We start from the raw sequence: 18,546 nt of genomic DNA, 5'->3' as shown, positions 1-18,546 counted from the left end.
TCCTGGTGACTACATGCTTGTCTGCTTGAGCCAGAAATGTGCTGGGGCTGCAGAGATCAGTGGAGACACAGACCAGGGAGGGCCTGGGTGGGTCTGAGTCCCTCCTGTTGATCTGCTTTCCCATGAGAAGTCTGGAACTTTGGGTCCCTTTTTCTTTTGTGATGAGAACGTCGGGGCAGGTAACGTGCCCGTGTGTGGCCCTGATGGGCCATGGTCTGGTGGAAACACTGTGCATGGAGCACTCAAGACTGAGCACTGCAGCTCTTAGCAGCCTCTGAGCTCGTTTTTGGTGGTGGTGGGGCGGTTGTGTCTTTTCTGAACAAACAGTTGATAGTGTGGACGCGTCCAGAGCATGTCTGTGTGTGCATGAGCGTCTTTATGCATGTGCGTGTGCACGTGCCTGGGTTTGCACGCACGCAGATACACGTGCCTGCTTGCGGTGGTTTCTACCTGAGTTTCAGGTACTGAGTTTCAGTGTACCACCTTGACATTTGGGCACAGTTGCCACTCGGGCTGATAGGGGGTGTAGGCCAGAGGGTGTAGGGGATCTGGGGGGTCCTGGTTGTTGGGAGGGGTGGGAAGTGGGGAAGCCGGGGACATGGGAGTGGGAAGGGGGCCCGGATGCTGAGGGATGAAGCCTGCCTCTTACCCGCTTTGCTCTGTTTCTCGATTGCAAGCCTCCATTCGGAGAAGGAAAGGGGGTGAGTCTTCTGCTCGGTCCCCAGGCTCCAGCTTTACCCCTGTCTAGCGAAGTGCTGATGTGTGAGGAGGTTCCATTTCAAGTCAGGGTGGTCGAGAAACCTGGGCTGTACCTTCCTGTTGGCCTTCCTCCTGGGAATCTGGTGTGGGTACAGCAGAGGGAGCTAGGGAAGGACGCATGGGGAGTTCCCAGGGGTGTGGCTGTGTGGGGGTGTCCTAGCAGGCAGAGCCGTGGGCTTTGGGGTCTCAGGTGAGTTGGGGTAGGGTGGGGTGTGAAGGCCACTGAGGCAGCCTGGTGAGGCAGAGCTGGGAGGGCCTCCCAGTGGAGGCCACAGCCTGTGTGGTGTCCTGGAGCTAGGTGGGGGAAGGGTTCCGAGTGCTCAGCTGTGGGTCTTCCTAGGGAGCATGGTGACTGGGCCAGTGGGGTGAGCAGCACTGGCCCATGTTGCTCCTTTCTGCCCGTTTTCTGGGGGCTCCTTGCACCTGGTGTGTGGTTCCCCTTTCTGTGCTGGCCTGTTGTGGGGTCAAGCCCAGTGTTGATGGTCACCCCTTCGGAGCAGAACTGGGGAGGAGCTCGGAGCTCCTCCGGCCCATATGTCCCCCTGCTGCTCCCTGCAGGCCTCACCGGTACCCTTTGAGGCCCCCTCCGGTATGTGGTGTGTGTCCAGCCTTGCCGCGAGGAAGGCAGCCTCCCTGTGGGGTCAGAGCCTGAGGTCCAGCCTCTGGTGAGATCTCAGGGCCTGGCCTCTGCGAGCCTCCTCTGTCTCTGGGTTGGGGGCCTGACAGGGGACTCATTTTTGGCTAAACAGGAGTCAGAGCCAGATGGAAGCCTGTGGTGGCTTTGTGGCCCCAGGCAGGTGTATCCACACTTTTGTCTCTGTGTCCACCCTCCCCTCACTCTGGGATCCACAGGGCCTTCCCTGTGCCAGGGCCGTGCTGACCCTGTCTGTCTGGGCCCCGGCTCTCCAGCACAGCCCACAGTCTTGCCCTCGGGGCTCTCCCATTGCTCCTTGCCCCAGTCCCAGGTTGGGTGCTTTCCCCAGTGTCTTTCTAGGTGTTGAAACTAGGTGTCCTCTAGGAACGCTTTTCTTCATCCTATGAGGCAGACGTACAAGCTGTTTCTCGAATATTTTGGCTCTGTCCCATAGCTCATCAGTAGGACTCTCAGGGTGCTGGGCTGTGGGCTGCACACTTCTTCTAGCTGGAGGGGAAGTGACGGGCAGTTCATCGCCCCTGCGGCCCCTCCTTCCTGCTTGGGTTCTGAGCTGTGTCCCCACCGCGGATGGAATCTTGAGAGCCAGTGTATGTGCGGCTGAGGGGAGGGTGCATTTCCCAAGCCCCAGACCTGGTTCTTCATGGGCTTCGTTTTCTTTCTTTCTTTCTTTTTTTTTTTTTAAAGATTTTTACATTTTATTTATTTATTTGACAGAGAGAGACACACACACAGCAAGAGAGGGAATGCAAGCTAGGGGAGCAGGAGAGGGAGAAGCAGGCTTCCCACTGAGCAGGGTACCCAATGCGGGGCTTGATCCCGGGATCCTGGGATCATGACCTGAGCTGAAGGCAGACACTTAATGACTGAGCCACCCAGGCGCCCCTTCATTTTCTTTTTTAAGTATCTAAAATACTTTATTGAAGACTGTATTTTCTAATAATGGTGGATGTTGTTGTCCACCTCACCAGCTTGGAGTTTGCAGAATTCTTGCTTCTTTTCTCTTTTGGAAATAATTCTTGGCTGGCCCCAGCAACACGCCCCCTCCATATCCAACAACATTTGCTTTGCTAACCTCACGTACGCACTGCTTTGGTTTCTGGGATTGCGTTCTTCTGGACCTAGAGATGCAGCCTCTAAAATCCACAGCTCAGGTGAACTCACGCCGTGTGGAAATGTTTCTTCTCCGTTCGTGTCTTTATGTCTGCGGTTTCTGGATAACATGGTGGTTAAGTCTGATCTCTTACTTGATCTGTGATCTGGAGCGCGTTATCTCCCAGAGCTTCCGTTTCTTCTTGGGTAGAATGAGCATCTTCTCTGTATGATTTGGAGGAATGAGAGAAGGGTTATGGGAAGCTCTCCTAACCGGAAGTCACCGAGGACCGAACCAAGGGTGGTGATTGTGGGTTCAGCTTCCAAAGGGAAATTCCTTGCTTCATTACAAAAACAAAGACGACGACCTCTTTCGAGCCCTCTCAGAGGCGATGGGAGCCATGCACAGGACCTGTGAGCTAGTCTGTAGGTGGGTTAGAGTTCTGCTGGTGAGCTGTCCCCTTTGTTGAACTCCTGTATTACTCAGGGCCCAGGCTGGACACGCAGCACATTCTGGGAGCACATAGGCTCTCTGGGGAAAGCGGGGCAGCATGTCTTCAGGGCTCACCCCGAGCCAAGTGGAGGTGTATCACTTCTCACGTCTGTGCCAGTTCTTACAGCTGACATGGAAGCAGTGGCCATTTTCACGCTCGCTTTATCAGATAAGGAAACTGAGGCACTGAGAGGTTAAGTCAGGACAGAGTGGGTACGCGGTGTGGGTCTAGTCTGGGTTGGGGGCCAGCTGGCTGGAAGGAGCTGACTTCTTTCCCCATGGCGACCGCTGAGTAGGGGGTGTTGGGGCTGACTGTGTCCTCTGATGGGGGGCATTCTGTGCGAGGCCGAGTGCGACCAACATACGGTCCTCTAGTCTTGCCAGAGCCTCTAAGGCCTTGGGGATTCAGAGCGTGAGTGATGACGCCGGTGAGCCGGCCCCCGCCCTCCTGCACCCCACGTGCTGACCCGAGTGCCCACCCCAGTCAGCCAGGCTCAGCTGCTCTTCTGGGACACACGTATCTAACAAAATTTCCAAGTTATGGTGATAAGCAAAAACACCACTTGTAAAAACATGAAACAGCTTTAATAAAAATAAGCAAACACAGCTCTTCTTTAGGATGGGTTTGAACACTGCCCAAGGCCTCCTGGTGCCTTTCTCCCTTCCTGGGCCTTATTCCCCGTCAGCCTTCCTCCTTCCGCGCCTTCCCTCCCAGGGCCTTCCTCCTGTCTCAGCACCTCCCTCCCAAGGTGGGGCTGCTCTTGGGACAGGGACTGGGGCGGGGTGCAAGGGTCTCTGGTCTCCTAATCTGCATTAGGGCCTTTTTAAATTTTTTTTTGTCCCTAGCCTGGGACCGAGAGCTCTGTTTTCAGAAGGCTCCCCTGTTCACTTGTTCTTGACTTACTTGCCTCTTCTGTGGGCGCCGGCTGTAGACCAGGCTTTGTCCTGGGTCTGCAGCCCCACCAGCAGCTTGTCTCTTGGTGCAGCGGCCCCGACAGACGAGGAACGCCAGGTGCTGAGGAGAAAAGCGAGAGGGCGAAGGGAAACAAATTCAGGACGTCCCCGGGCTCTGAACAGTGCTGTCCCTCCCCGGGTCCTCTCCCCAGTAGTCAGTCAGGCTTCTCCTGGAGTGGGGCTGGAGGGGTGACCCGGCCCAGCTGCTGAGGACAGAGCGGCCACGGGACTCAGATGGGATGTATGTTGCTTGGCTCCCGGTTTCCCCGGTCTTGCGTCTGGAGGAAGGGACGTGGGGTGGGTGGGGTCCAGGGGCTCCCTGAGCAGCCCCAGGTGGACCAGGCTTTCTGGGAGGACTCAGCAGGGGGGCTGCACAGGGAAGGAGCCAGTTAGGGTCCAGGTTGCTGAGACGGTGCCTCCCCCGGCTGCGCAGAGAAACTGGATGAGATCCTGGCGGCCGCCGCGGAGCCTGCGCTGAGGCCGGACATCGCGGACGCCGACTCCAGAGCCGCCACCGTCAAACAGCGGCCCACAAGTCGGAGGATCACCCCCGCCGAGATCAGCGTAAGTCACCCCAGCAGCCGGGGGGCACGGGGGTCAGAGCTCCCTGTCCCCTGCTGCTGTGTGTGTGTGTGTGCTTCTGGGGTGGAAGCCCATCATTTGGCCCCTCCTCTCCGGGGCAGGGGTGAAGGGCCGCACGGCTTCTCTGCTCACACATGGGCAGATCGGAGCCCCTAGAGCCACAGGTTAACACAAGGCTGGGTGCTCACTGCCCTGGCTGTGGGTTCAGTATCTCCTGCACAGTCACACCCAGGACCTCCTAGAGCACCCCGGCCTTGTGGAGGGTACAAGGCAGTGTCCCCCCCCCCGGCCACTCCCCTCACCCGGCATCTTCTGGGCGACTCCTCCAGCCTCACCCACATCAACCCTATCCATACTCTATGCCCAGGGCCCCCCTGGCTGTGTCCTGCTCCCTGGAGACCTCAGGACCTGGGTCCGCGTCCTGGGTCAGGCCCCATCTGCGCTGGCCCCACTGGAATTAGTGCTTGGGGTGTTTGACCTCAGGCTGCGGAGGATGGCTGGGGCTGGATGGGCAACTGGGAGCCCCAGAGCCTCCGTGTAACCCCCCAACTCCCACAGTCTTTGTTTGAGCGCCAGGGCCTCCCAGTCCCGGAAAAGCTGCCCGGCTCCCTGCGGAAGGGGATTCCACGGACCAAGTCTGTAGGTACGGCTGGGCTGGGGGCTGCACGGGGCTGGAAGGAACGGGGCGGGGGCTGGGGTTGCTGTGGGGCTGGAGGACACTGTCTCCCCTAACCCTCCTACTGGGGCTTCTGGTTTTCCTCTGAGAACTGCCTCTCCCAAGTCACAGCCCAGGAATCTCCTTGTTTGTGGGCATACGTGGGGTCAGTCCTTCCCCCAATCCAGATACACTATGCCAGAAGAGACCCTGAGGCTTCCTTACTCCATCCGCCGCTCCCCGTCCCGTGTGCCCCATCCACCGCTCACCGTGCAGTGTGCACACCCCTTCTGCTCCTCTTGTCCCACGGTGTCACCTTCCTGTGCCTTCCGTAGACACCGCGTCCCTGTCCCTGGGTTTTCTACTCCTGTCCTGGTTTCTTCCTCCGTAGCGTGAATACATGTCAGGTCTCTAACCCTAGACTTGCCTTTGAACCTGCCTGCCCCTCGCCCTTGGTATTGCTCTGTATCTCTTTTCTCCTTCACAGCCAGTTTTCTCCAGAAGCCACCTATACGTGCTGTCCCTGTCCCCAACCTGCTCCTCAGCCTGGGGCAGATGAACTCTGTCCCTGCCTAAAACGGAAATCGCTCCCACTAGGGGCACCAGTGGTTTCCAGGGTATTCTTTCCAGTGAACACATGACCATCCCTCCAACCTCAGCTGGCATTTGTCTTTCTGTTCCCTCCTCCATGACACTCACCTTCCCAGGGCTTTAGGACATTTCTCGGTTCTTCCTTCCGCTCGCAGGCTGCTCAGTCTTTAATGCCGCTCCCCCGCCCCAAAACACACCCCACTAAGTGTGGGTCCTTCGAAAGACTGTGTCCTTAGTTTCTTTGCCTTCTGCACCTGTCTCCTTGGGACCTCGTCACGCCCAGCACTGCTCTCACATCCCCACTCAGCCATCGCTCTTGGCCAGGTCATCTCACAAGCCCCACCCACTGCTCATCGCTCTAGGCATCTAGGCACCCTCCCCGCCCACCTGTGCGCCCACCTGTGCATCCGTTCACCTACAGACTCGTCCACTTCTCCGTCCGTCTGCCCATGTGAGCCCCACCACACCCGTGATCTTTTCACCACCAAGTAACGCTTAGCACTTACTACAACACTGTTTCCTGCACACTGGCTCATTTAAGACTTCAGCAACCCTGGTGAGGTAATATTATTAATACCTCTGTATTACAGATGAGGAAACAGGTAAAGAGGTAAAATGACTTGCCCAAGGTCACACAGCTGCCTTACCCGTCTTCTGGTAAGATATCAGGCCAGCCCATTGCTCAGGCCTGGCCAATGGGGGCTTTCTGCTGAGCAGACATCACCTTACGTCCCTCCGGTTGACCCACAGGGGCTCTTCGTTGCCTTGGGATCCTGTGGCCCGGCCCCAGGTCTCTCCTACTTCATCTGGGAAGCATTTATCTCCATTTCCCTCTTACCTGGTGTACCAGAATTTGCTATTTCGCACCTGCCCTCACTCTGCCTAGATGGCCTGTCCCTCAGCCTAGCCCAGTGCTGGGACTGACCACCACGGGTCCAGATCTCAGTGTCTGCCCTGTAGGATGTGAGCCTCTTGGTGGGGTTCCTCCTGGACCCTCCTGTGCTGACTCCGTGAGTGACTGAGAGGGGTTCATCTTCAGTCTCCTGGCCCTGGCTTGCTATGTCACCAACATGTTGGCCGAGGTGTCAGATTCCCAGAGTTTTCCCCCCTTGTGGCCCTGGGCACATGATTCGGTCCTTGAAACTTCAGGGTCCTTTTTTTTTTTTTTTTTTTTTAAAGATTTTATTTATTTATTTGACAGAGAGAGATCACAAGTAGATAGAGAGGCAGGCAGAGAGAGAGAGAGAGAGGGAAGCAGGATCCCTGCTGTGCAGAGAGCCCGATGCGGGACTTGATCCCAGGACCCTGAGATCATGACCTGAGCCGAAGGCAGCGGCTTAACCCACTGAGCCACCCAGGCGCCCCAAACTTCAGGGTCCTGATCAGTAACTTGAGGACCGTCTCGTGTCTGCCTTCAAGGCTGCTCTGAGGCTGACTCAGTGGGCTGTCCTACGGGCACAGGACAGGCAACAGCTGCTGGAATTGTTGGTAGACACAGGCTCTGCACCCTGAAGCTGGCACACAGTAAATGTTGGAGAAATGCTTGCTGTGTTTGTTGGGCAGGTGTTACAGGATTACCTGGGCTGGTGACAGAACCGATTCCCCGTTTCATCCCAGCCGAGTGACTTGTCCGCACCCTAAGTTAGGATTCGGCATGGCAAATCTGCTTAGGGGCGCTCGGCGGGTGTTGACGTGCTGTATAGTAAGTGCAGTGGGGAGGGGACCTGCAATGAACCCGGCCCCGACGTCTGTGTCCAGTGGAGGGGGTGGAAGGCAGATTAAAAATGACGACAATGAATGGGGAACTCAGCCTTCTCGCCGGACACTTCTAGGTGCTCAGTCCTGTGCTGCAGGCTTTAAATGGCCCTGCGCTGGCACCCCAGCCCCGGGGCCAGCACCCCTCCCGAGGTCAGGAGGTTAAGGAACACCAGCCGGTAACCCTAATGCTGGGGTTCAAGCCCCAGTCTTTCCAGGAAGGCCCGTCTCTGCTGTGCCCTGGGTCCAAGAGCTGTCGTGCAGGACAAGATGGCAGCGGCTTGGTGTTGGAGGCCTGGGCCAGCCACACCGGTGGCTAAGCGAGCGGGTAGCCGGGAACAGGCGATCTGCACAGTAGCGAGTTCATAAAAGTGTGACCAAGCACCGAGTGAAGCCAGGGGTGCATCCCCAGGGCGCTCCGCCAGACACCGTGTGTGTCCGCACGGACGGGCCATCCGTCCATCTCCTCAGATCCGGCCAACACTTGCAGCCTAATGGAACACACCTGTAGCGCAGGGGTCCATACCGTGTCCATTAGGACACCTGGGAGGTCTTGCCGGGTTCTGGCCCGGCAGAGGACAGTGCGGCCCCTGAGCACTCCAGCCCCAGCCTGGCGCAGAGCCGTACCCAAGCACATCAAGGCAGACAGCGTGGGTGTCATTTTAAGATTGTGTTGCTCATGAGATAATTGAGTTTCAGAGGGGCTCAGGGCCTGGCCTGGGGTCGCACAGCCAACAGGGAGTAAAACTCAAACATGTATCAGGTGCTTAGTCTAAAGTTCCATTTTAGTCCTTCCTCCTTCCTTCTCACGCAGCGTTCCTGAGGTTTAACCACTAAGGTTACCACAGTGACCGGGCAGTGTCCCCCAGGCAGTCCATCTGGGTCTCCGGGCTTATCTCTTCCCAGAGCACCTTCTCACCTGGGCACCAGCTGTCTTTCTGCCAGATGCATGGCACGGGTGGCCACAGTCGGCTTCCCCTGTGACTACAGTCCCTGTATCATTCCTGCTCTGGGAGTGCGTCCCCCTAATTTTTGACCCTCTCCCTTCCTCCCATCTCTGGTTGCCACCAGGGAACTCCCAGCTGCGTCGTTCCACCTGCTCGTTCCACTGTTGTGGTGTGGCCTTGCTCAGTCTGGGATGGAAGCCAGCAGCCTGCGTCTTCTCTGCGGCTCTGTCTTCACCACTGGGGACGCTTCTTGGGCCCTCTCAGTGTGGTGGGGCTTGGGCAGGTCTTGGCCCCAACCCGATATACCCGAGTCCTTTCTCAGTCCATTGGTGGAGCCCTCCTTGGCCTTGTATCAGAACTAATACCTTCCCCAAGTCTTCCCAAGAGCCCTCCCAACCCAGCCGGGGGCTTGGGGTGCAGGGCCTGGGTATTGGGAGAGGAGCCCAGACTGGGGGCCTTCCTCAGATTCCATGCTCTGGGCTCTGCACCTCCCCTTTTGGTCCCCAACCCCAGCCTCCAAGCCCTCCCTGACTCGTCCTCCCAGTCCAATTAGCGCTTCCCGCGGATTTCTAAGGGGGCGCCTTCGCAACCCTTGCGTCTGGGACCACGGCTGCCCTCTGCAGAGGGCGGGCGCTGGGGTCCGCGAGGGCCTCGTCTCACTGGCCCCGCTCTGTCCGCAGGGGAGGACGAAAAGCTGGCGTCCCTGCTGGAGGGACGCTTCCCGAGGAGCACGTCGATGCAAGACCCTGTGCGCGAGGGCCGCGGCATCCCGCCCCCGCCGCAGACCGCGCCGCCCCCCCCACCCGCTCCTTACTACTTCGACTCCGGGCCGCCCCCCGCCTTCTCGCCGCCGCCCCCTCCGGGCCGCGCCTACGACACAGTGCGCTCCAGCTTCAAGCCCGGCTTGGAAGCGCGCCTGGGCGCTGGGGCCGCAGGCCTGTATGATCCCGGCGCGGCCCTGGGGCCGCTGCCCTACCCCGAGCGGCAGAAGCGCGCGCGCTCCATGATCATCCTGCAGGATTCGGCGCCGGAGATGGGCGACGTCCCCCGGCCGCCGCCTGCGGCCACCCCGCCAGAGCGCCCCAAGCGTCGGCCGCGGCCGCCGGGGCCCGACAGCCCCTACGCCAACCTGGGCGCCTTCAGCGCCAGCATCTTCGCGCCCTCCAAGCCTCAGCGCCGCAAGAGCCCACTGGTGAAGCAGCTGCAGGTGGAGGACGCCCAGGAGCGCGCCGCCCTGGCCGTGGGCAGCCCGGGCCCTACCGGTGGCAGCTTCGCCCGGGAGCCCTCCCCAACGCACCGGGGGCCTCGGCCAAGCGGTCTCGACTACGGCCTTGCGGACAGCCCCGGCCTCGCCTTTGGGGGCCCGGGGCCCGGCAAGGACCGGCGGCTGGAGGAGCGGCGCCGCTCCACCGTGTTCCTGTCGGTGGGAGCCATCGAGGGCAGCCCTCCCAGCGCCGACCTGCCCTCCCTGCAGCCCTCCCGCTCCATCGACGAGCGCCTTCTGGGGACCGGCCCCACTGCCAGTCGTGACCTGCTCCTGCCCTCCCCCGTCTCTGCTCTGAAGCCATTGGTCAGCGGCCCAAGCCTTGGGCCTTCAGGCTCCACCTTCATCCACCCACTCACCGGCAAGCCCCTGGACCCCAGCTCCCCCCTGGCCCTCGCCCTGGCTGCCCGGGAACGGGCTCTGGCCTCCCAGGCGCCCTCCCGGTCTCCCACGCCGGTGCACAGCCCTGACGCTGACCGCCCTGGGCCCCTGTTTGTGGATGTCCAGGCCCGAGACTCTGAGAGAGGGGCCCTGGCCTCCCCAGCCTTCTCCCCCAGGAGCCCGGCCTGGGTTCCTGTGCCTGCTCGCAGGGAGCCGGAGAAAGCACCCCGGGAGGAGCGTAAGTCGCCGGAAGACAAGAAGTCCATGATCCTCAGTGTCCTGGACACGTCCCTGCAGCGGCCAGCCGGCCTCATTGTCGTGCACGCCACCAGCAATGGGCAGGAGCCCAGTGGGCTGGCGGCTGAAGAGGAGCGTCCGGGCACCCCAGAGCTGGCCCCCACCCCCGCGCAGTCCGCAGTGGTGGCAGAGCCCCTGGCTAGCCCCCGGGCTCAGCCCCCTGGCAGCGCCCCGCCCAGCGACCCCGGGCCAGGCCAGGGCAGCTCCGAGGAGGAGCCGGAGCTGGTATTCGCTGTGAACCTGCCGCCTGCCCAGCTGTCCTCCAGTGACGAGGAGACCAGGGAGGAGCTGGCCCGCATTGGGCTGGTGCCGCCTCCCGAAGAGTTTGCCAACGGGGTCCTGCTGGCCACCCCACTTCCTGGCCCAGGTCCCTCGCCCACCACGGTGCCAGGCCCGGCCTCAGGGAAGCCGAGCAGCGAGCCACCCCCCGCCCCTGAGTCTGCGGCTGACTCGGGGGTGGAGGAGGCTGATACGCGCAGCTCCAGCGACCCCCACCTGGAGACCACGAGCACCATCTCCACGGTGTCCAGCATGTCCACCCTGAGCTCGGAGAGTGGGGAGCTCACCGACACCCACACCTCCTTCGCCGACGGACACACTTTTCTACTCGAGAAGCCACCAGTGCCTCCCAAGCCCAAGCTCAAGTCCCCGCTGGGGAAGGGGCCGGTGACCTTCAGGGACCCGCTGCTGAAGCAGTCCTCGGACAGCGAGCTCATGGCCCAGCAGCACCACGCCGCCTCCGCTGGGCTGGCCTCCGCTGCCGGGCCTGCTCGCCCTCGCTACCTCTTCCAGAGAAGGTCCAAGCTGTGGGGGGACCCCGTGGAGAGCCGGGGGCTCTCTGGGCCCGAGGATGACAAACCAGCTGTGATCAGTGAGCTCAGCTCCCGCCTGCAGCAGCTGAACAAAGACACGCGCTCCCTGGGGGAAGAGCCGGCTGGTGGCCTGGGCGGCCTGCTGGACCCCGCCAAGAAGTCGCCCATTGCGGCAGCTCGGTGAGCAGGGCGGTGTGGGGAGGGTCCTGTCCTGGGTCCACAATCCCTCTGTGGTCTTCCTTTCGTGCGTCCACAGTATCCTCTGTTCCGTCTCCACGGTCCATCCTGCCCCACCCCTTCCCTGTCCGTGGCATCCCTTCCTGTCCACTTCTGACCTCCCTTCACCTCCCTTCACCTCCCTTGCCGTCTGTCTGAGACAGAAGTCTCTTTCCGGGGTCTGAAACGTCAGGGCTGCTGTTCTCTCCATCCCTGTTGGTGCTGGGAGTGGGAGCTGGGTGCCGAGGAGGGGCCCCCGGCGGGGCGTGAACACCTCCCCAGCCCTCCTGGAGACTCCCTGCTGCGGGTTCCCGTGGGCTGTCACTCTCTTGCTCCTGACTAAAGTTGCCTCGGCTGTTAAGGTTGTTCTCTGGTCCATTCTGGAGTTGCCCCCCGCCCCCACCCCATGGCCACACGGCTGGTACCACCACTCCTGGAGCTGCCTCCAGCCTGGCTTCCTTTGGGGGCTTGGGGAGCACGGACTCCTTTTCCTTTCAGGACGCACCACCAGCTTCCTGTTCGCTGTCCCTCGCTCTGCCTCCGTGTGCCTTAAACGGGTCCAGTGCATGGTTTTCAGAGTGCATTTAGAAGCCATTCTTTGGTGGAAGTCACACTGCCTCTGCACCCTCCATCTGCCCTCTCGCTTCCTCCATACCTCCCCTGTCTGTCGTCTGTCTTCTCTTCCTACCTCCTAGCCAGGGTGGGGACCCAGGCAGGGCGGGGCTGAGCAAGGGGCTGGGCTGCTGCTCTGGTAGAGAGAGCCGCCAGAGCCCCTGGGTTGATCCCTTGGACGGTTCCTCGAGGACCCCATTCCCAGGGCTCTGCTCCTGAAAGGGCCTCTTGGGCCTGTGGGCTCCATAACCCTGTGGGAGAGCTGGTTCCTGCCCATGGGTGCTGGTCTGAGGCAGAGCTGGTCGTCCCCTGCTGGCCCTTGTCGGCCCTCTTCAAGCCGCCTTTGCCTTCTGTGCCCCTTAGGCCCTCCCCCTCTTCTGGCTCTGTGGGGAGTGTGCGGGGTGCCACCGCCTGGCTCCTCCTTCTCGTTCCCTGAAGACTAGCTTGGCGGCCCTTTCCTGTTGGCCTTGGAAGGCAGATTTCCCAAAGCAGTGAGGGTTCGGGTCTTATTCACAGAGGCTTGTCTGATTTACTGTCTGCCAGTTAAGGATTCAAAAGATAAACTGGGGCTTGGGGAGCTCATGGCGCCTCTCCTAAGTAGTCCAGGATGTTGTCCTTCAGCCCCTGTCATCTCGGGGGCTTGCTCTGGGGCTCTCTCCCCGTTCTGCCTCTTCCAGCTTCCAGCTGAGTGGGAAAGCCCTCTTTCCAGCAGGGCCCTGTTGAAAATGCCCCGAGAGGAGGCATGGCCGGCGTGTCCATTTGGGATGAGCGGTCCAGATCCTGGGCCTCTGCAGGACCTGGCTCCTGAGGGTGGGGGGTTCCCTGGCCCCCCCACCCCTGACCAGCCGCCGTCTTCATCTCTGCTTCTCCTCCCTCGACAGGCCCTCCATTCCTCTGTGTCCCTTGGCCCCAATGCAAATTGAAGCCATTTGAAGTGGGCAGCACCGTGCCTGGTACCGTGCAGGCCCTCAATAAACATTTGCTGAACAGACGAAAGAACTGAGCCGAATGTCAGCACTGTCTTTTGTGACGTGAGATCTAGGGAGGTGGCCTAAGACTAGGACCACCGGGAACAGGTGCAGGGTCGGCTCAGGGTTACTGGTTCTTGAACCCCGCGGTCAGGCTCAGGTGAGCCCGGGTCTTGTCATCTGCTCTCCCGGCTCCTGTGGGCGTCTGGGCGTCCTCGCCATTTCTTCTCTGTCAGGGGAAGGATCTCTTGTTCCGTGGCTCTGGGTGGCACCAGGACGCTGGTTTGTTTTCTCTCCTGGACGCAGGCTGGGCAAGGCCCACAGCTGCAGACTCCACGTCCCTTCTGCTCCACGGGTCCGCGGGAAAGGAAGCCTCTTTCGCTCAGTAGTTTGTACAAACCTCCAGCCTCTGACTGGCTTCACTTGGGTCCCCTGCTTTCCTCTGAATGAATCACTGGGGTCAGGGAGAAGTGAGGCTGCCGTTGGCCAGGCCCGAGTCATCTCTGTCCTGGGAGCCGAGGCTTGGGGTTGCCTCATCAAGCAGACAGATGCCAAGAGTGAGGGAGGGTGGTTCTTGGGTTCCAGATGCCAGATGACCTAAAACAACAGAGGTCCCTGTGACACGGCCCTTGCCACCTTCAGCAGCTGGCTTCATTCCTTGGCATCCGCTTGGGGCCAGAGGACCCCGGACCCCACCTCTCAGCTGGCTGCGTCTGAGCTCGGTAGTCTTCAACCAGCCCCTTCCCTTCTGTGAACGTCAGCCCTTCCCCTGTGACATGACGAGGGTGACCCACGACGTCACCCTGAAGCACGGAGCTCAGGCCTGCAGCATGGCGGGCTCTCACTGTGTGTGTTCAGCCAGGCCCTTTGTGGGAAATAAGAGTGTCCGGTGCTAGGGGCACCGCAGGGGCGTGGCCGTTTGGGCGTCCGACTCTTGACTTCGTCTCAGGTCATGATCTCAGGGCTGTGGGATCGTGCCCCGGGTCAGACGCCGCAGTCCGTGGGGGTCTGCTGGAGGTTCTCCCGGGGCCCCTTTCCCTGCTCTCTCTCTCTCTAATAAGTAAACTGTTAAAAAAGTGCCAGATGCTAGCCTAGAAAACGTCAGGTCCCATTTTTCACCTCTGCAGCGGCTCTGCGGGAGGGACAGCAGCAAAGTCTCCATTTTCCAGGCGGTAGAACGGAGAGCGTCAGGAAGTTCACTGCGGCCAGCAGGCGGTGGTGTGGTCCGGCCCTGAGCCCGAGTCTCTGCTCACTGTGGTCCGGAGCCTCTGTCGCTAAAGCCCCTCTGGTGACAGCCGTCGTCCCTTCCCACGCCTGTTCATCCGCTAGACTGATACCTTAACGGTCACGTGTATCCCGGACAGCATGCGTTCTCTGAAGGCCCTGATGCCCGAGTCCCCACAGTGCCACCAGATCAGTCCCACCTCCTGGGCCGTCGTCCCTCTGCCCTGCCTTCCCGTCTCCACTCCCCCCTGCACTCCTTTCTGCTCCCGCTCACACTCCTTTCTCCCTCGGTGCCCCCCTCCTGCCCTCAGACCTGGGTGAAACCGCTGCCCACCCTTGGCTTTTGGCTCCAGGCCGGGGGCCGAGAAGGGGATGCTGTGGCCACGTGGAGTCCGTGTGGCTGGCGGGGGCCCTGGCGCCTTCCCCGCGCCGCTCTTGCTCTGCGGTTGGTAGGGCCAGAATCCAGCACTCCCCTCTCGCTTCATGCTGAACTGCTACGACACTGTCTCTTAGAGGGGTGTTCGAAGTGTGGGAGTCCTGACATCTGGCTGGGGCTGCCTTCTTCCCGGGACCGTTCCTGGCAGAGGCCCAGAGTAATAGCCTTGGCCACCTGGGGGGCCACACCTCTGAGCCTTGGCCCCCGGGTTCCCTTGATTTCAGCTCCAGGCCTGTCCCTCTCTTCACCCAGTGGGCATCCCAGGACAGTAAACACCCCTTCCGCTCACTTCCCCACCGACAGCCCTGATGCCGTTTAGTCCCAAGACATTCCGCAGCCCAGGATCTTCTGGGCAGCTTAAGCTGTCCTGTGTGCCACAGACGGGAAGCTCAGGAACTTGAAACGATCGGCTCTTCTGTACTGGGGCCATCTTTCCGGGTGGAAGGTCCAGGACCTCTGGCTTTCTGGAACATCGGTCCCAGACTAGCCACCGGCTTGATGCTTCCAGCTTCACGTCTAGCCCTGGTTATAGACAGAAGCTCCATCTTCTCAGAGCCCCACCGTGGTCTTTGAGGCCCACGTGTGCACCCAACTCCGTTTGTCTTCCACACTGCACGGGGGGATTGGAATCCCGCAGGTGGTGGCTCTGAGCTCCACAGGGACACTGAGTTCTGCTGCAGCTCTCAGTTTTACATCCGTCTGCCCCCACGTCAGGTTTTACTGGAAGACGTTCCTGGAGACGTAGCTTTGGAAATACGAAGTCAGGGCTGTATGTCCTGCACACGTCTTCGCCCTCTGATGTGCTCTGTGCTGTGGCCTCTCAGCGGTCAGGTCTCAGACAGTCACTAATAAGGGTCACACTCTCCCATCATGGGGTAGGAACCTCACTCTGGTGACCTTCTGTGGGCCCTGTTTTTCTGCCACAATTGGCAGGGATCTGGATCCAATGCAGTGTGACGGCAGGTGGTAAAGGGCTTCTCCTGGGACCCGGGTTGACACCTGTTGCATGACGGCCGGGGCACTGGGGCCAGGATACGCTTTGTCCTCGCAGCTCCCACGCACGTGGGTCCCTTGCTTCAAGAGCCCTGAACTCTGCTGGGAGGGCAGGAAGGGCTTGTGGATGAGGGGAACGTAGGGACATCTGGAGTGTGCTGAGGTCGGAGCTGTGAGCGGATGTGGGCAGTGAGAAGGCGCAAGGCTGGAGAGGACGCGGCTCAAAGCCTGCAAGTCTGGGTCTAGTTGTGCTGCTGTTGAGCATCCTCTCCCCGGCAAGGCTCCCAGACCGCAGAAGTCCTCAGGCCCAGACCTGCCCTGCGTCGAGTGCAGCAGCAGAAGGCCAGAGCCAGACGCCAGGACCAGAGCTTGGCTTTTTCTCGTCTGTTGGTACCAGTGGGCCAACAGGTAGTCAAGCCTGGGAGAGACATGTCAAATGATTTTTGTTTGATGGCATTTTTTTCCGGTATAAGTTGTGCTCCTGGTTTTGTGCTAGTGGAGAGTCGAGGAGAACAATTAGGAAATGAGGTGAGAAGTCCTGAGCGAGACCATCAAATGACTGGACCCTTAGGTGGCTGAGGGGCTGAGGGGATGGGGATGAGGACCTGGGTGAAAGCTAGGAGCCCCCCAGGGGACAGGAAGGAGGAGCTGATGACGGCTCCCAGGTCCCTGATGTGGGGAGGACTGGGGGAAGGGAGAGCGTGTTTGGTGGTCCCCCTGGAGATCTGGAGCTCAGAGATTAGCTGGGCCTCACATGTAGCCATAGCCAAGGGGGGAATGGACCACATAGCCCAGAAGAAAGCGGGAACCAAAAGGAGAACCCACAAAACCCATCTAGGAAGGAAGGGGTGGAAGAAAGGTCAGCAAGGGGTCCTGCTATTCCTTTGGTAGCTACAGGGGTGTGTGTGGGGGGGCCTGGGGGGCAAGGCCAGACCTCAGTGGCTGAAGAGTCACGAGGCAGCAAGATAGTACCACGTTCAGATGTTGGTGGAAGAGACGCCCGGGGCACGGAGCCTTGCTGAGCCATCTGGAGGAGGCTGCTGGCGGCATTCAGGGTGCCTGGTGAGGTCCCGGTTGTTAGAGGGTGGGCAGCCCAGAAGCCGTCTGGGAGGCTGGAGGGTGCTGTGATGGGACCATGCCATGGTTGGGCCTGGCTGGGGGTGGGGTGTGATCAGACAGCTGAGAGCAGTGATGGACAGTGATGGGTATGCAGAAGGGCATGGAAACTTGTCCATGGACACTACTGGAATCCCTGTCCAGGGGACGATGTGGGCAGTTCCCTGTTCCCCACAAGGAAGGGGAGGAGGAGCAGGCACTGGACCATGGGGACCCTCGGCCACTCCCCGCTGTGTCCGGGGGCCTTGGAGCGCACAGACTTCCTTAGGCTCTTCTTCTAGGCATTCTCCCATGTCCAGCCCGCCGGGGCACCTTTAGGACTGGCTATCTCTCCCCACTCCCAGCCTGGTGGACCAGGGCACCTCCTGGCATCAGCCGTCTTCTCTGGCAGGGGCTCACCTCCTTGCCCCCAGCACCTCTCCTCAGGAGGTCTTCGTGGGCAATACTAGAGCCGGCTGCCCCTCCGCCAGGCAGAAAGGCCTCCTGGAACCCAGACTCCGCCCTGGGCTCAGGCCAAGCCTCTCTTCTGCACTATGCAGCACCCACCTCATTCTCTCTGCCTTCACAGCTTGGCTGTGGTCCCGCCAACTTGTCAGTACGCTTCTGTCCCACCCATGGCTCCAGGCACACCCACATGGTTCCCCTGAAACCCAGCCCTTGGGGCAGGGCTAGGTAGGGTTCCCTCCTGAGATGCAGGGCTTTGAGCTGGGGTCACTGTGAGGGCTCTAGTGGGGCTACCCTGGGCACCTCAGGGTGATTTCCTCAGCGTCTTACCCAGCACTGCCCCCCCTCCCCCGCCTCCAGCAATCACCACCACCCGGGCACCCACCCCTGCTGCAACATCTCCCTGGGATCCTCCCCCTTCCCCTTCACTGCTGCCCTACTTTGCCTCAAAGCCTAGGTGGTACCAGGGAGGACAGGTGTGGTGGGAGTAGGGAGAGTCTCTTCTGGTTGGTGCCTGTCCCCTGAGCGCACCCCAGGTGTCCTTAGGAGCCCCTCTCCATTGGGGGCCGTGTGTGGGGGAGGCCTGGTCTAGTCTCTTCCAGAGGCTCTGCTGTGGGTCTGAGCGATTGGGGGGAGGCGGCAGGGACAGAGGCTGAGGAGAGAAGCCAGTGGGAGGTGAGGGAAGTTGGAGATTGGAATCGAGGTTGAGTGGGAGAGACAGAGCTGGATCTCCAGGGAAAGGCTGACCTTGCACAGGTGGGAGAGGAAAAGAAAACCCACATTAAGGGGAGGAAGGGTGCTGAGGGTGCCCTGTGCCCTATGGGACTGGCACCAGTCAGGATTGCACAAAGGTGGATGGAGAACCCAGAGGAGGGTCCTTAGCCCAGCTTAGGCAGGGGCAGGGAGAGGGAGGTGGGATGGCAGCTGGAGAGAGGCCGGTCAGACCACAGAGAGTATAAGGGGACATGAAGTGTCACCCCACAGTGTTCCAAGTAAAGCCAGTGGACGGGCACCATTCTGATCTGTCCGTCATAAACTCGAAAATAGGTCCCACAGGCAGACCAGGGATCCACCCAGATCTGCCCAGGTCTGGCCTGCAGTTCCCTTTCCCCAGTGGCTCCAGGTTGGCTCCCTCCCACCACACCTGAGTCCCTCCCACAGTGGGTGTCTGGCCAGGGAGCCCTGCACCTGGCTGGCGCACCGTAGCTGTGACTGGGGGCCACGTGCCTGCCGTGCGGCCCTGGCTGCTAACACTCTCTCTCATTGCTCTCTCCTGCCCATCTGCATGTGGCTGCTCTGTCTA

At 60.5% G+C, this 18,546-nt stretch overlaps 1 protein-coding gene across 6 annotated transcripts in view; it reads left to right on the top strand.

The window, feature by feature from the left end:
- The window catches only part of SHANK3 (SH3 and multiple ankyrin repeat domains 3), a 51,792-nt gene that overhangs the window by 29,371 nt on the left and 3,875 nt on the right, over positions 1-18,546 (top strand). For 4 of the 6 annotated variants that reach the window (XM_046011942.1, XM_046011941.1, XM_046011947.1 and 1 more), the window contains exons 19-22: positions 678-701; positions 4,384-4,514; positions 5,091-5,175; positions 9,161-11,414. In XM_046011942.1, the coding sequence (XP_045867898.1) occupies positions 678-701; positions 4,384-4,514; positions 5,091-5,175; positions 9,161-11,414 (2,494 nt within the window). Of the gene's footprint in view, positions 1-677; positions 702-4,383; positions 4,515-5,090; positions 5,176-9,160; positions 11,415-12,943; positions 18,539-18,546 lie in introns of those variants that run through there. The other 2 variants (XM_046011946.1, XM_046011943.1) reach the window with 2 other exon arrangements.

The sequence above is a fragment of the Meles meles genome, chromosome 7 (genome assembly GCF_922984935.1).
Source record: "Meles meles chromosome 7, mMelMel3.1 paternal haplotype, whole genome shotgun sequence".
NCBI lineage: Eukaryota > Metazoa > Chordata > Mammalia > Carnivora > Mustelidae > Meles > Meles meles.
This window is presented reverse-complemented; position numbering and strand designations above follow the sequence as displayed.